The sequence below is a fragment of the Dromiciops gliroides genome, chromosome 3 (assembly GCF_019393635.1).
Source record: "Dromiciops gliroides isolate mDroGli1 chromosome 3, mDroGli1.pri, whole genome shotgun sequence".
NCBI classification, from domain to species: domain Eukaryota; kingdom Metazoa; phylum Chordata; class Mammalia; order Microbiotheria; family Microbiotheriidae; genus Dromiciops; species Dromiciops gliroides.
The window spans coordinates 641587187-641603680 of record NC_057863.1 but is presented as its reverse complement, the minus strand read 5'-3'; the positions used below and the strand labels follow the sequence as shown (position 1 = coordinate 641603680).

The 16494-nt window shown below is 47.1% G+C and overlaps 2 protein-coding genes across 2 annotated transcripts in view; both read right to left on the bottom strand.

Annotated features, from left to right (window-relative positions):
- The window catches only part of LOC122746568 (zinc finger protein 420-like), a 47163-nt gene that overhangs the window by 5178 nt on the left and 25491 nt on the right, over nucleotides 1-16494 (bottom strand). The gene's annotated exons all lie outside the window — the stretch shown is intronic.
- Nucleotides 3474-14401, bottom strand: LOC122746567 (zinc finger protein 69 homolog). The gene is made up of 5 exons (XM_043992286.1): nucleotides 13176-14401; nucleotides 8290-8378; nucleotides 4539-4665; nucleotides 3922-4011; nucleotides 3474-3728 (listed from the first exon to the last, which is right to left on the bottom strand). The coding sequence occupies exons 1-5, from the start codon at nucleotides 13459-13461 to the stop codon at nucleotides 3574-3576; spliced, it is 747 nt and encodes a 248-aa protein (XP_043848221.1). The 5' UTR covers nucleotides 13462-14401; the 3' UTR covers nucleotides 3474-3573.

The following is a 16494-nucleotide window of genomic DNA, read 5'->3' as shown; positions in this document are numbered from 1 at the left end:
AGATGGCCCAATCAGGGGAGTTATCAGTAAGAAGCCACCTGAGGACTTCTAGCATTGACTGGCTTCCCAGAAGGCTGCAGTCCTGCAGAATGAGTAGCCCATCAATGTCTGCAAATACTTTGAGTAAAAAAGCTGAAGTGTTCTCCATAAAAGAAAGAAATGTAAGCTTCTTGAGGGCAAGGACAATGTTGTTTTTGTCTATGAGTAGCAGCTGACACAGTGCCTTGCACATACCTGGGGAATGGACAAAGTGGAGATCCAGAAAATGAATGCATTTTTAAAAATTTTACTCCTTAGTATCCTAGGAAGTGGTTAACTCAGTTTTAGAGTTTTTTCCTATACTATAAAGAGCACAGAGCTAATAAACTTTATATGCAAAAATCAAGTGGGGAAAAGCATCATGAGGAGCCATAGAAAAAACTGATAAAAAGGAAACAGCCCCACCAGATTTCAAAACATGCCTTAAAGTAGTAATTACACAAAATTCTCTAGTATTGGATTTTTAAAAATAGCTCAACAAAGCCAAAGAGAACCCAGAAAAAAACAAATAAATGTAAGAGATTAGTGTTTGATGATTCTAAACACTAGGGAAATTTTATTTAATCCAAACAGCTGAAAAAAATCAGCAAATGGCATGACAGAAAATGAGTTTAGTCCCACTCCTCACACAAACTACTATACTAAATTTCAGATGGGTCAACAATCTAAATATAAATGGATAGAAGGGGAAAAATAACATTTTTTATCTCAAGGAGAAGAAAAAAATTATTATACATCAAACAAAAGGGAGAAATTAGAGACAAAAGAGATTTAGTCCCATTAAAGGAGGTTGCACAACAAAAGCAATATAGCCAAATTTAAAACAAAACAATTAAAGTGGGGGAAAAAGTTTGTCAAAAATATTTATGATAGGGGCAGCTAGGTGGTGCAGTGGATAGAGCACCGGCCCTGGATTCAGGAGGACCTGAGTTCAAATCCGGTCTCAGACACTTAACACTTACTAGCTGTGTGACCCTGGGCAAGTCACTTAACCCCAGTTGCCTCACTTAAAAAAAAAAGAAAAAGAAAAAGATTTATGATAAAAACCTGACATCCAGAATCTATAAGGAATGGATACAAACTTTCAAGAGCAATGAATGTTCATTCAACTAGACAAATAGTTCAAGGGTATGAACAGACAATTCTCGAAAGAAGAAATGTAAATCAACAATCACTTGAAATGGTAAAATCTCTATAGTAAAGAAATATAAATTAGAACCGCTTCGAGTTACCACCATGCTCATCAAATTGGCAGAGATAGTCAAAATAATAAAACTCAATGTTGGTGGGACTGGAGGCGTGAGAAAATAATGGGGTTTTGGGGCTCCCAGAGACCCCCTCACTTGAGGGCCTAATTGCCCGACCTTTTAAGACTGGCCCAGAGTTAGCCAAGTGGGGCCTTGGACTCTGAACAGAGGTTACAACTACACCTACCTGAAGGTTTTTCCCCTTGGAGAGCTCTATGCTCCGGCATGGGCTCTTAGTGCACCGGACTACCCTCAAATCCAGTAAACCAAGAGATGCAGATGATGCTAGCCAATTAGCTTTGAGCGATGTACAAGAGCGAGTTCTCCTCCGGCTGCAGGAAGCTTACACAGTGACTCGCTCTCTTGGCCCAGGAACTTGGAGAGAGCAGGCGGGACCATTTTCTCTCTCCCCCCCTAGATCCTAGCTAGGCTTTCTTATCTTTCAGAGCCATGTGTGCTCTCTTTACTAATATTTAATGTTTTAATAAATGCTTAATGCTCCCCAAACTGGTGCAGTAACCTCTAATTTCTAAGTAGCAAAGTATTAGAATCCCAGCTAATTTTCCCTAAACTTGGGACAGAAATAGGGCGCCCACAAATAATTTTATTCTCCACAGAGGGAAATAGGTACACTAATTACATGGGCTCCTGATGGACTTGGATAATCAGTGTAATTGTTTTGGAAGATAACGTGACAATATGCAATAAGGCTTATAAGACATACTTCACCTTTTGCCCATGATCCCACAACAAGCACTGAGTCATGAAAATGATATTAAAAGGAAACACCTCCATCTCTATAAAAATATTCTTAGCTGCTTTTCTTGTAATAGGACAACCCTGGACATAACCTGTATATTGAATAGTTAGGCAATGCTAGACTAAATACACTACTATGATGGGATATTCTTATACTATTAAAATGACACATATGAATATATATAGAGAAACCAGAAAAGACAAAATGAGGCTGAGCAAAGAAAGAATGAATGAAAAGAACTAAATATTTACTACAACTTAAAAAAAAACACACAGCCACAAGCTATGAAGAACTATTGTACAAAAAAAAGTAAAGATGGAAGAGCTGGGATGGGGACAGAGAGTAAATCAGCTGTTCTTGTTATTATGTGATTAAAGTTTATATGTGTGTATAGAACAATATTGTTGCAAATGTCTACTTCAACATTTGTGTGCAATCTAAAGTTACAGTTCTCTTCAGGAATCTATTCCTCAGTTTATTTCAGTATTTGTTACGATAAAAAAATAACAAAAATAAAACTCACTTCATTACAACACAGAAGCTTGTATAGACACAACAGTCTGTGTCTCTTCTCTCAGGTCTCACCTGGGGAAAGGCCTCTCCTGCCTGAATCCAGGGGACCCCAATGTAGATCCAGGAATAGTAACTACAAGGTCAGGAATGGCCTCCATAGGGTCAACACCTTGAATTCAAATGTACCGATGGAGAGTAGCAGAAAGAGGCCCAGCAGATTGAGTGTTACACAGGCCAGTGGAGAAGAGAGGACCAGCCCAATATTATCAAGTGTCCAGGAGGACAAAAACTGAGAGGTCTGGGCAGGCCTGACAAGGATCACCTTGACAAGAACAGTGTGAGAAAATAATGGGGTTTTGGGACTCCCAGAGGCCTCCTCTGAGAAAGCCTGGACTGACCTTTCTTAAGGCCAGCCCAGAGTCTGGAAGTTACCTCATTTAAAACCACACCCACCTGAAAGCCCTGTTTCCACAAGAGGATCTGTTCTCTGGGCTCTGACATCAGCACGACCAATAGATTTGTATGATGCTAGCCAATTAGCTTTAAGCAGTGTGTGAGGGCCGCCTCTCTGGCTTCCCTCAGAGAGCTTATGTTTGCTGAGCTCTCTCTTGGGCCCGAGAACTTGGTGAGAGCAGACGCAGACCACTAGGGATCCCCGTTTTCTCTTTTCTCTCTCTTCTCTTCCCTATCTTTCAGAGCCATGTGCATGCTCTTTACTAATATTTAATATGCTTTAATAAATGCTTAATGCCCCAAATGGGTACAGTAGCCTCTAATTTCTAAGTAACAAATATATTATAAATCCTAGCTAAATTCCCTAACACTTGGGACAATTATAGGGCAATCACATATAGTTTTACTCGCCACAACAGTTTCAACAAAGCGGTGAAGATGGAGACCAGGCTGAGGCAGGGTATTAGGAAAGGGGTCTGGGAGGCAGGGAGTACAGGAATCCATTCCCATGGTTAGACAGAAGGAAGAAGGAAAAAGAGGTAACCGAGTCTGTTTTATTTTTTAAAATGGGGGAAGCTGTGATGTTAATGGCAGAGAGGGTGAATCTGTGACAAGAGCCTGACTTGTCCGGTTTGGGGAATGATGGCTGTGGGAGTGTGGTCCAGGTACATGAGGAAGTTGCTGAAGAGGGGGGATGTTGAGGGGGAGAGATGAGCCTAAGGAATGAGAGGACAGAAGAGGAGATAAAGATACCTTTATGTTCACTTCAGCCCATGACTACACTCATACCAGGGCTCAGGGACCCTGAGCAGAGTCCCCCCCACCCCTCCAGCCCTTTAAGGTGCAGACCCTCCCTGACAAGCTGCTATCTCAGTACTGACCATCTCCCTGGATTTTTCACTTACTCACCTGGACGGGTGCCTCTGAGGTCTTCCAGCCTCCATGGCTCGTCCCCTCGTTCCAGGTGAGAGACCATTTCAGGCTGGGCTTGGACCAGCCCTGCTCATGGGAAGAGAAATGGGATGTGTCTGCTTACGCTCAGAGGAAAGGGAGTCAGGGGAGGGCTCAGTGTCAGCCCCCTCCCTGGCCCTGAGGAAGAGAGGACATTGCCTGAGGGGTGAGACAAAGGAGCTACAGGGGTTGGGGTGGAGAGGGGCACCTCTGTGCTCCTTGGAAGACTGTCTGGGTTCAGAGACAAAGAGCTCGTTTGTCCAAGCAGGATGTTTGCTCCTTGAAAACGCCTCCTCACTGGGAAGGACCCCGGGGAAAGAGAATACTGAGGAGATAGTCTACTGGTCAGCCCAGTTAATCTGGCCAGTTCTAATTCTACAAAGCACAAGGCTTTTTCTTGGGAACAGAAGTAGAAATACTTCATGGATGGGCCACAAATGGACTGGGAAAATATAGCCCTGGAACCCCAATACCAAGGACAGAGATAATCTCCAGAAGGCCCATAGTTAACAATAATCAAGGTGATCAAGGTGCCCTAAAGGCAGATTCTGAGCCTCAGAGGAAACCGTCCTTACCTAGTGAGACCAGGTTCCTGTAATTCTCTAGCATCACGACCCTGTAGAGGTCCCTCTGGGCAGTGTCCAGGTGCCCCCATTCGTCCTGACTGAAGTCCACGGCCACATCCTTGAACGTCACTGGCTCCTGAAACATCACATGCATGCCGGCTTGCCCAGGGACCATCCCCCCATCCGCCCTTGGGGGAGGGCAGTGACAGGGATCAGGGCACAGAAGAAATGGTTCTGACATCATTCAGGGCTTTATTGAGCACCTGCCACGTGCCTCCTGTTGTGCCAAACATAGTCCTTCGCCTTGGGAAGTGCACAGCTACAAGACCAGAGAAGGCTAGAAGCTGGTCCCCATTCCTAGGCTAAGAGTGGGACTCACCTCTCCAGCAAACCCCAGACTGGTTTATTTTCCAAGGGGGGTCCAAACCACAGGTTGGCATCATGAGTCTAGGGAACTAAGCAGGGGACAGTGGGAGAAGATGAGGTAAGGTCTAGAAGGGGTGATCATATGAGTCTTTTATATGTTTTCTGTGGAGTAAAATAAAGGTTGTCCTGTAACTAATATGCCTTATTACCACATGTACTTGTATGAGATCTGTGATTCTTCTTATCTACATATGCTAATTTCCCAGGGAACTCTGGGTAGGGGCAAAACAAATCAGAAAGATGATTTTGTGGGGGCTGCACCCAAAGACTGGACCTGGTTAAGTCTGGTGACGAGGAGGCTGGGCCACGGGTGACATGTTTTGTATTTCTTTATCTGTGTACATGCTATTTGTCCCAACAGGACATAAGCTCCGGGGCAGGGGGTAGGCCCTGTTTCACTGCTGGTTTTGTACTTCCAGGGCCTGGCACACAGGAGTCACTTGGTAATGTTTGTGAAACTGAACCGAGGGCGGTAAGTGAGTCACATACTTATTTCATGCCTCCCACATTGTCTAGCACGGGGCAGTCACACAGCAGGCACTTCAAAAAGACTTCATTTCCAACGCCAAACTGCAGAATCATCAGGTGGTAACAGAGTGGGGTGTTCATAGTTTCTCCTCCAGGGTTTTAAAGTTTGTGGGTTCAGACAACAAGGATCAGAGGGGGATGAAGACCAAAGCGCTACAAAGGACCGTGAGAGGTGAGGCCTGAGAAGGGCTTAAAGCCTAGGCCAGGGCTAGGCCATGACTGGCCAGGGGAAAAGCTAAGCAAACAGACTGATGTTAGGATGATGGGGACCCGCCTGGCGGCCCAAGGAGCGTGCACACTACAGACAGTTCATGCAGAACAAGTCCAGCCTGGAGAGGCCCCCCCAGCACTGCCTCTATATTCCTGAATAAGGAGTTCCCCCTTGGGTCCTCTAATGCATTAAACAACTCCCAGATCCAGAGAACTGAGGATTCCACATACATGAAGGCCAGACGTCTTCCTGGGCCACTCTCCTCTCTCTTTCCTTCCTGAACCTTTGCTCTGTATTTCTCCATAGCTGGAGACCTCATCCCTCTTCTCCCTACTAATCCTGCCTTCCTCCTTCCTGCCTTCAACATGCCAGGCCCACAGTGAGCTGACCCTTCTAGAATTCTTATACCACCTGTAACTGGGTAGTACTGGAGTATGGTAGTGCAGCATAGCAAGAGCAGAGAATTCAGTCAGGAGGCACGGGTTTGAATCCCAACTGACACTTGGTAGCTGCAAAATCTTGGAGGCAGAGATCCCTACACCACAGAGTTCTGCCTTAGAGAGGAGAGGAGAGCTGGGTATGGCACAATGTTCTCGCTAGATGTGGGGAAATCAGGTTTCAAAGAGTTTGGTTAAATGATAGATGCTAAATGCCTGAGAAGAGCATGAAGCTCTTGTAACGAAATCCTGAAGACCAAAGTGGATTCTGGTAGAACTTAATTTTAAAAAACGTAAGAGGGATAAATGTAAAGTCTTACAATTGGGTTCAAACAATCAACTTCCAAAAGTACAGAAGGAAGGTGTGGCAAGACAACAGTTATCTGAAAAGCACTGCAGGTTGACCACGATCCAATATGGCAGCCAATGAGCCAATGCTGCCCCATACATACTGCATCAAGGGATACCCTGTGTCCAAGAGGGAGGCACTACAGTCCATAGTACCTTTGCCCTCTGCCCTCCTCTGCCCACATCCAGAGGAAGACCAAGGTGAGGTGAAAACATCCCAGAGGGATGGCAAGAGGCCTGGATAGCAGGGCCTGCCAGACTTCGATGGGGAAATGGGTGACATTTAGCCTGAAGAGAAGGCTGAGGGGTGGTGTGAGGGCAGGCATCAAAGGCAGCTGTATGGGAGACAGACAGGGAGCCCTCAAGACTGAAATCTTGGAGGCAAAATTAGAAAGATTTTGATGGAATTTAATTTTTTTAAAATGTGGGAGGGATAACTACTGTCTTCCATGAGGCTCCTCTGTGCTCTGGAGAATAAATGGTGAGCTGAAGATTTAGGCTTGACCTAAAGAAGAACTCCCCAAAGATTAGGCCTGTCCCCAAATGGAGTAGGCTGGGGAAGAGGTGCCAAATGTTCCCCTTCTCCAGAGGTTTTCAAGAAAAAACAAATAACCCCTGGTTGGGGATGTCACCGAAGGGACTTCTGGTCAGAAAAAGTCAGTCCAAAATCCAGTTAATAAAATTTATTAAATATCTGCTGGCAGCTGGGTAGTGAAGTGGACAGAGTGCTAGCCTGGAGTCAGGAACATCCAAGTTCAAATCTGGCCTCAGACATTTACTAGCTGTGTGACCCTGAGCAAGTCACTTTACCCTTTTTTGCCTCAGTTTCCTTATCTGAAAAATAAAACTCCTCCAAATGGGGTCATGAAGAGTTAGACACAGTCAAAGGTGAATAAATAATGACAAATGCTTACTATGTGCTAGGCACTGTGCTAAATGATAGGGATGCATAGAAAGGCAAAAGAGGGTGCCCACCCTCAAGAAGCTCACAGTCTAATGGAAAGTGGTTCAGAGTGGAAGGCCCTGTGATTTCCCTAATTACAACATTTAAGATTTCATCATTCTTCGATCATGTGCAAGGCCCTCCCTCCCTGAGCCTCAGTGAGGATAATGTTATTTGTGCTGCCCTCTTTACAGGGCAGTGGTGAGGACAGAACTCATTCAGCATCAAAGTCTTGCATACGTGTGACATAAATGTGCTTCCTTGCATTAATTACGTATGTCATGTTCAGTCCCCAAAAGAGATCTCATCCCTTGAGGAAAGGGACAGTGCTCCGTGCTCAACTGTCCCGGAGGGCAGGGACTATCTTGGTGCCTAGCAAAGGCCCAGGCAGCCAAGAAAAGTTGGCTGATTTTTCATTATCTTGTACACCCACAGCACCCAGAACAGATTTAGTATCATAGATAAAGAGTGGGCAGGCACTTGAGAGGTCAGCTGGTTCAGCACCAACCCTCTCCCCTCTGAGAGGGCCAGAGAAGTTAAGATTAATCCCGGGGTTGCAAAGGAACTAAGTAGCAAAGTCAGAATTTGAACTAAGGTCCTCAGACTCCAAAGGCTCTTCCCACTGGACCATGCTGCCTTTTTGAGAGGCCACAACAACACTTGAGGGATATGTGAGCGAATGCTGAATGCACAAGATTGCCTAGAGAATCCATTCTCCATTAGGAAGACCCTGTGTCCTAAGGACGAGGGCTACAGGCCCTGGTCTCCGCATGGGTGAGGACTGCCAGGCAGAGGAGCTTGGGCACAAGAAAGAGACTCGAGTGCACCTGCTGGTATCTCAGACGAGGAGAAAAAAACCCACCTCACCTGAGAGCCGGCTGTGGGCCGCCCAGCAGCCAATCCCTCTTCCTCCGTGCTCCCCTCCGTAGGAAGTGGAGAATCCTGGGAAAGCAGAGCTGGGGAGACAGAAACAAGCATGGAGACCAGTCTTGCTGCCCCTGCACATCGGCACAGAAATCCCCAACACCTTCAGGAAGAGAAAGGTCACCCCTGAGCACAGCAAGCTCTCAGTGATCTTTGACATAAGCTACTAGCTCAAGGTTTTTACCTGTAGGAAATCCATAGAGCGCATCTGGGCAACAATAAAGGAAAAGAAAGGATATGCTGTGTCTGCGGCAGCACATAATACCTGGCACGTAGTTAGGTACTTAATAAATATTTATTGATTAATTAACAGCTCTCTGAGCTAGCAAAGGGAAATTTCCCAATGGGGACCAAAGCAATGTTGTTGGTTCAGTCATTTTTCAGTTTTCTGACTCTGTGACACCATCTGGGGTTTTCTTGGCAAAGACACTGGAGTGGTTTTTGCCATTTCCTTCTCCAGCTTGTTTTACAGATGAGGAAACTCAGGCAAGCAGGGTTTTGTGGCTTGCTCAGGGTTACACAATTAGAAACTGTCTGAGGGGGCAGCTAAATGGTGCAGTGGATAGAGCACTGGCCCTGGAGTCAGGAGGACCTGAGTTCAAATCTGGCCTCAGACACTTAATACTTACTAGCTGTGTGACCCTAGGCAAGTCACTTAACCCCAATTGCCTCACCAAAAGAAAAAAAAAAAAAAAGAAACTGTCTCAGGCCAGATTTGAACTCAGGAAGGTGAGTCTTCCTGACTCCAGGCCTGGCGTTCTATCTGCTGCTCCAAGCAGTAACAGAAGCAAAACACTGTAGAATAGAACCTCCCTGAGGGTAGGGCTTTTCTCATTTTCATAGTGTTCCTCACTTATACTGTCCCCTGTAGTGCCTAGCACAGTGCCTGGCATTTAAATGCTTGTGCTGACTGACTGAAGGGGATCTCCTGCTCTCTGGGCAACCCCTGGAAGAACTGTTAGAGTGTGAGGGCCCGGAAGTCCTCCATCTCCTTCTTTGGACCCAAACCTTGAGCACAGGAGGCACCTGATGCCAACTGGCATCTTGGGTGAGTCACCTCCTGTCTGTGCATCCCAGCTGACTCAGTTCTCAAAGGAGGGGCTCTAAGGGGCCCACCTCCTCTCAGTCTGTGGTCCTCTGAGCATCTAGGATTGTCTTCCTCAGAAGGAAGGAGACACAGAGATGGGAGGATGCTGTGTGTGAAGCTCCCCATAAAGCTTGATGAAGGGCCAGGGCATAATTACTATTAAATAGCTGGGGATGTGAATCCAAATGGGAGCCTAGGCCTGGAGGAAATGTTGGAGACCATGAAAAGGACACTGGGGGCAGCTAGGTGGCACAGTGGATAGAGCACTGCTCCTGGATTCAGGAGGACCTGAGTTCAAATCCAGCATCAGACCCATGACACTTACTAGCTGTGTGACCCTGGGTAAGTCACTTAACCCCAATCGCCTCACCAAAAAAAAAAAAAAAAAGACATTGGAAGCATGTTCAGAGCAAGGACATGGACGGAACGGTCCTCTGAGTCTGGCAGATCCTATGTGCAGAGATGAAGGGAAGTCCATGACTCATAAACTCCTCTTTGGCTCCTGTCTTCTGTACGAAAAAGAACAGATCAATTGAGAAAACGCAAAACACACACGATTCAGTAGGAATTTGAGAGCAAGATGGCAAGGAGCCTGTCAGAGTTTTAGGAGGACGTCGGCCCTTCGAATCCTGACAAACCCCCTGCCGGGATCCTGGAAGCAGCTGCAGATGGACTCACAGGAACAACTGACAATCTTTAGGAAAGAATGAAGGCAAAAGCCAGGAGACCAGAGACTGATTTTCAAACACAAAAGTGGAAGAGAAGGATTGTGGGACTTGAGACTAAGAAGCTTGATTTTAATCATCAGCATAACTCGAGGCCAGATCATGAGGCAGATCAGGATGAGCCCAAAGAAAACAAAAGCACAATTCACAAGGAGCCAGGAACAGCTTCGCTGAGTGTAAGCTGAGGCAAGAAAACGTCACCTTCCTTTTTTAGAGATGGTGACTAAACAGGAAAATTGAGGGCTGGCCCCAGACCATAAGAGCTGACAAAGATGGACAAATGAGGGATGAATGACTCAAAGGGACCGATTCGTGACTCTGTGAACCAGTGTCCCCAGAGACAAAGGCTTGATAGCGGGTGGCAACCTGGAATCTCGGGTATGTACCCAATAGGGTCCTACCCTTGGCTCTCTTCTCATCAATATTTCTTAGTAATGGTCTTGAATGGAGACAGGAAAGCCATGCTTGGAAAACGTGTGTCTTCGCCAGTCCCTTATCTTTTTTTTTTTTTTTTGTGAGGCAATTGGGGTTAAGTGACTTGCCCAGGGTCACACAGCTAGTGTTAAGTGTCTGAGGCCAGATTTGAACTCAGGTCCTCCTGAATCCAGGGCCGGTGCTCTATCCACTGTGCCACCTAGCTGCCCCCGAAAATGTGTGTCTGACACCAAGGTGAAAGGAGTAGTAAACGTATTTGTAAGCTGAATTAAGATCCCAATTGAATGGAATGATGGACCCAAACCAACGAGACGAAACTCCACAGCGGTAGATGCCAAGACTCTCGAACATAATAACGCTAAAGAATAAACTCTGGAGTTCATTTTTTAAAACCACAGAGATATCTTTTTACTATGGTTTGTGTGGATGTGACTCAATAATAGCCCCAGTGAGGGGGAGTGGTAGGTGGGACTATGCAAGCATGGACTGTGTGACTGGGATAACAGGAACATGGGCATCCTGGCCAAGAGGCAGCAGTACCAGTGTCCTCCACCATAGCTGATAGATCTGGACAACTTCATTGAGCTTTAGATACCGCCAAAGCAGAGACTGCAGAGGAGAGACAAAGGGACGGGGTCTAGGATACACAGTATGGTTAGAAAGAATGGTTTTGAGAACTAAGGGGCAGTGATGACAAGCCAGAGACCTGACTCTGGACCTCTTTGGATCTCCATTTACCGTTCCTTTAAGCAATGTGGTTAGACTAGATGATCCAAAAGGGTCCCTTCCAACTCTAAACATCCATGATTCTCAACTGGATAGGTATGGTCTGGAGAAGGGAAGGCTGGGGGATGTCACTGGATACTTGGAGGAGGAAGCCACAGGTATTCTGGCTGGCTCCAGGAAAAGGGACAGGAAGGTCGATGTGGGGTCAATGATCAGAGAGGGCCAACAAGGGAAGAGGAAGTATTACAACCTAGGGAGTTCCTCTTCATTAGAAGTACTTCAGCAGGGGCTAGACGACTACCACTCAGAGGCTGGGTCTGAGGCCTCTTTGGTTTCTAAGGTCTGACCCCAGGAGCCACCAGAGCCACAAAGGAGAAAAGAGATTGGTAATAGGTGTCACCCAGGGGGCCCTGATCTCCTTTCTAAGGGAATGAAAGGAGGTCGCCTCTGAAAGTCAGGACACACAAAGGGAATTTGACGCTCTGTCTCCAAGGCTGTCTGGTGGTGTGAAGGGTGTTCAATGCCACCATATTTAATAAGGAAAAGACATCTCTCTTCATCCTCCTAACTCAAAAGATGTGAAAAGATCACCTTCATTATGAGAGGGGCCTTGGAACAGAAAAGGCAAGGAAGCTCAGGAGCCCCAGGTTCCTTTCCTGTCTCCAATAGGACCTGGCCTTGAAACTTCATGGCATTTACTCAGTTTCCTTGTTTATAAAATGGAAATAACCACGTCTGCTTTACTTGCCTCACAGGACTCCAAGAAGAACCAAGTAAGACCACGGATGGCATATGTGAAAAGTCAAATTCAAAGATCATGTGATCCTTCCAACAACACTAGAAGGTAGATGCCAAGATTATCTCCCTTCTACAGATGAGGAAACTGAGGCAGAGGTTAAGTGACTTGCTCAGGGTCATACAGCAGGCCAGTATCAGGGTGCTGTGGATTTGAACTCAGGTCTTCTTGAATCCAGGCCCAGTGTTCTATGCACTATACCACCAGGTGTCTAGTTATCATCTCAATGGAAGATGTTCTCCCCAATAAAGTATTTTTTTGGGGGGGGTACATCACTGCCCATGGTGGCTCTGGAAGGACCACATGCAATGGCACCAGGCTCCCCTACCCTTTCCAATAACTACTGACACCAATGGATTCTTTTTAAAAGTTTGCAAAACACTGCTCACACACGATCTCCCTTGAGCCTCAACACTACATGGTGAGGTGGGGGGCCCTTTTCTGTTCTGGTTGAGAACTGTGATTTCATCAGCTTGAAGAAGAAGATCTTTGCTTCATCAGTAATTTAGAGTCTTAGAGTTTAGCCTCTAAATCTGGGGGCCCTTAACTCTTTTTCTTTACATTTTGATAACTGTATTTTTTTTTTTTGGGTGGGGCAATGGGGGTTAAGTGACTTGCCCAGGGTCACACAGCTAGTAAGTGTCAAGTGTCTGAGGCCAGATTTGAACTCAGGTCCTCCTGAATCCAGGGCTGGTGCTTTATCCACTGTATCACCTAGCTGCCCCTTGATAACTGTATTTCAATACAACTGGTTTGCTTTGTTATTCTCTGTACTTTGCTTTATGCATTTAAAACAGTGATTCGGAGAAGGGGTCCATAGGCTTCACCAGACTGCGGCCAAAGGGGTCTAGGACACAAAAATGGTTAAGGATTCCTGTCTTGGAAAGTTGTCTGGGAGTGGGAGTGGGATGCTGAAAAGTTAAGTGGAATTTGGAGGTGGGATCTGAACCCAGGTCTTCCCAAGTCCAACACTAGTAACTCATTACCTTCCCAAGACCAACACCTATTCATCCACCCCCAAACCCCCCACCCACTTCCCTGATTCTTCTGTCAGTCTCACCTTTCTTCTCAAGAGTCTGGGTCAAATGCTTGTGCTCTGGGTGCTGTGGCCTCCAGTAGGTCCCCATCGTCCTAGGCAAGGTAGTCGAGGATTGCTCTGACCCACTCCCCCCTCCGTCATGTGGATCTCTGGGCTTTGTCTTGACCTGGCAAGAGGTCCCAGGGCCAGCTGGGTCCCTTCCTTGGAGGGATCCTTGAGGCCTGGCATCATCTTCCTCCACCTTCAGACTCAGGAGCCCAACTTGTTCTGGGGGAGCTGGGACCTGGAGGGACAGAGGGGTGGCCATCACCCAAGCTGGGGTGGGGTGTTTCTCTGGTTGGCAGAGCCTTGGCTCTTCAGATCAGAGATGGAAGGGTGCAGCAGCCTCGATCATCCAGATCTGCTCCCGAGCCCTGCTGAAACCCTGTAAGGTACAAAGGGCCCAGCAGGTGGGCACCAGGCAGGTGGCAATGACCTCTTGGGGGATCCACGGAGCTCCTACATCTATGGTGTCGTACACAAAGACACACGTGCACATGTTTAACAGGAAAGACTTCACATAACACACACAGTTACACACACACGGACTGCCCCAGCTTGGGTCCTTCCCCCACAATCAGAAGGACCTGGGTGGCGCCTCACACCCGGCTCCCTTTCTTAGTCACACTGCCGCTGCATACACCTGTAGGGCACAGACACACAAGTGGCTACTCAGACACAAACACCAGGGCTTCCATATGTGCTTGGGGGGTGGGGTGGAGTGTGGGAGTAGAGAGTGACAGAGAGAGACGAGTAAGGGGAGGAAAAATGGGCGAGGAAGAGGAAGAGATGGGGGAATGGGAGGAGAGGAAAATGGGGGAGGGGGAGGTTGGGGGAGGAAAATGATAGCTCGGAGAGGATAAATTGGGGAGGAGGAGGATGAATTGGGGAGGGGGAGGTTGAATTGGGGAAGATGAATTGGGGAAGATGAATTGGGGAGAGGGAGGATGAATTAGGGAAAGGGAAAAGATAGTTGGGGAGGAGGAGGAAGAGAAGGCAGATGGTCAGTAAGTGGGGAGGGGGTGCTGCAGTTCTTCGTCCCCTTCCCTAGGCCCGGCTGCGGCCACAGGACCGTGGGGTTCAGGGTCAGAGCCTGGGGTGGGCCAGAGGAGGAGAGGGGAAGGACCCCCCATCCCTGCCGGGCACCCGGCGGGGGCCGAAGTCACCTCAGCTGCTGGCGATCAGAGCAGACAAAGACCACGGCCAACCCCCCCCAACCCAACCCCACCTCCGCCTTGCCCCCGTGACACTGCGCCTGCGCGAAAGCCCACCAACGGACTACGAGTCCCAGAATCCTCCAGAGCATGGAGTCTCACATTTTTGTTTTCCCAGAGATCTCAGCGACCCCATCCAGGGCCAAGGAGAATGGGATTCTCTGGGACAGACTATGGGAGCCCGGATGTGCCCATCTGCAAGGATTCTGGGAAATGTAGTCCCGGAGCTAATGGCCCCGTAGTCATTGGAGGGGAGATGCTTTGTGACTTCTGTTCTTGTCCCATACTTTCATGCAACATCTATTTGTAAAAGCCACAATACAGAAGGAGAACGGCTGCTGGCCTGCTTGTCTCTTGGAAGTGCATCGGCTATTTCTGTGTTTCAGTAAAGATTTCAGTTCTTTAGTGCCCGAGACCTCAGCCCCGGGGCCTCCCCACCATGGAAGCCCCGCTGCCCACGATACAGAAGCGAGGATGGTTCCCCCGGACCCGGTTTTGTGCGAGCCGCCTCTGGAGTGAGCGCGGGTGCTCAAGTCATTTTAGAATGGACCCTGTTTATCAAGCAGGGCAGTATTGCGGTGAAATGAGGACGCTGGAGGGTGTCGCGTCTATGCCACAGGATCAATGAAAGGAAAGGGGATGTTCATCCTGGGTGAGATTTACAGGGCATTTAACAAAGGTCTTCCACTTTTTGAAGGGCTGGGTGTAACCGGTGGAAACACTGGCTCTATTTTTGGAGGACTTCTAAAAAGAGGTACCCCAAAGCAAAGTGAATGACTTCCAGAGGCTTCAAGTTGGGGGGCCATTTTGGGGTCTGTAGAAGGGATTCTTCAGAGGGGTCCAAGAGGGTCTAACTGGCCTCTGAAAGTCCTTTTTTTGGGAGGGGAAGTAGGGCAATGAAGGTTAAGTGATTTGCCTAGGGTCACACAGCTAAGTAACTGTCAAGTGTCTGAGGCTGGTTTTGAACTCAGGTCCTTCTGCCCCCTGAAAGTCCTTTTAAACTTGGACATTAAGGAAAAAGGAAACAAAGGGGAAAGGGGCCTATTTCTCAAACTCCCAGCTGTGACACCTTACCAACAAAAAAAACCCAACAAGTGTTCTTTATTCAAGGAGGGATGAGCATCTTAAAGAATAAACGAATAAACATGCATTTGAGAACCAATGATTTATGGGCAGCTAGGTGGCACAGTGGATAAAACACCAGTCTTGGTTTCAGGAGGACCTGAGTTCAAATCTAACCTCAGACACTTGACATTTACTAGCTGTGTGATCCTGGGCAAGTCACTTAACCTTCATTGCCACACCCCCCCCCCAAAAAAAAAGAATAAATGAGCAAACATGCGTTTGAGAACCAATGATTCATGGGCAGCTAGGTGGCACAGTGGATAAAGCACCAGCCCTGAATTCAGGAGGACCTGAGGTCAAATAGGGTCTCAGACACTTGACACTTAGTAGTTGTGTGACCCTGGGCAAGTCACTTAACCCTCACTGCCATACCCCACCCCCACCCCCACCCAAAAAAAAAAGGAAAAAAAAAGGAGAACCAATGATTCAAATATTCAGTTCCCAAAAGGCCACCTATATCTGGCATGTCCTCCAATTTGAAAAATATTCAACAGAATCTACAGAAAGGAAGTTCTTTGTATAAAATCACATCACAGAATCAAGGATGAGAACCTTGTTTTATATATTTATTTTTATAGGACTACATGTAGACAACTTAAATATATAGTTCCAAGGAGAAACACTCCAATAAAAGCGCAGATCTTTTAGTATATTCTCACGTTAAATTATTTGCTGGAATCACTTCAGTCTTGATTTTTTCTTTAAAAAAATCAAAAACTTTCTTAGTATACACCCTGTTTGCCTGAAATGCAATCTCCTGTGGACACATTAAGTTTCCCTCATCTATGTCAAACCCAAATTCACCTTCCTTGGCCACTGTGATTTTTGACTTGGGTGAATCGTTAGACATGTAGGCTACCTGTTGAACTATACCTGAAACCTTTACTGCACTGTGACTCTGTCCTCCTTTACTGCCTACGTAGGGTGGGCAGGGCCCGGGCTTGGGCCTGCTGCTTAAAGGC

Excerpts from the sequence above, each read along its gene's own strand:
- LOC122746567 (XM_043992286.1), bottom strand. The coding sequence starts at position 13,461 with ATGGCCACCCCTCTGTCCCTCCAGGTCCCAGCTCCCCCAGAACAAGTT. Across the intron at positions 4,666-8,289 it reads GGCCCACAGCCGGCTCTCAG|GAGCCAGTGACGTTCAAGGA; the intron begins GTGAGGTGGGTT and ends GTGATGTTTCAG. Across the intron at positions 3,729-3,921 it reads CCTCAGAGGCACCCGTCCAG|GCTCATCTCTCCCCCTCAAC; the intron begins GTGAGTAAGTGA and ends CTCATTCCTTAG.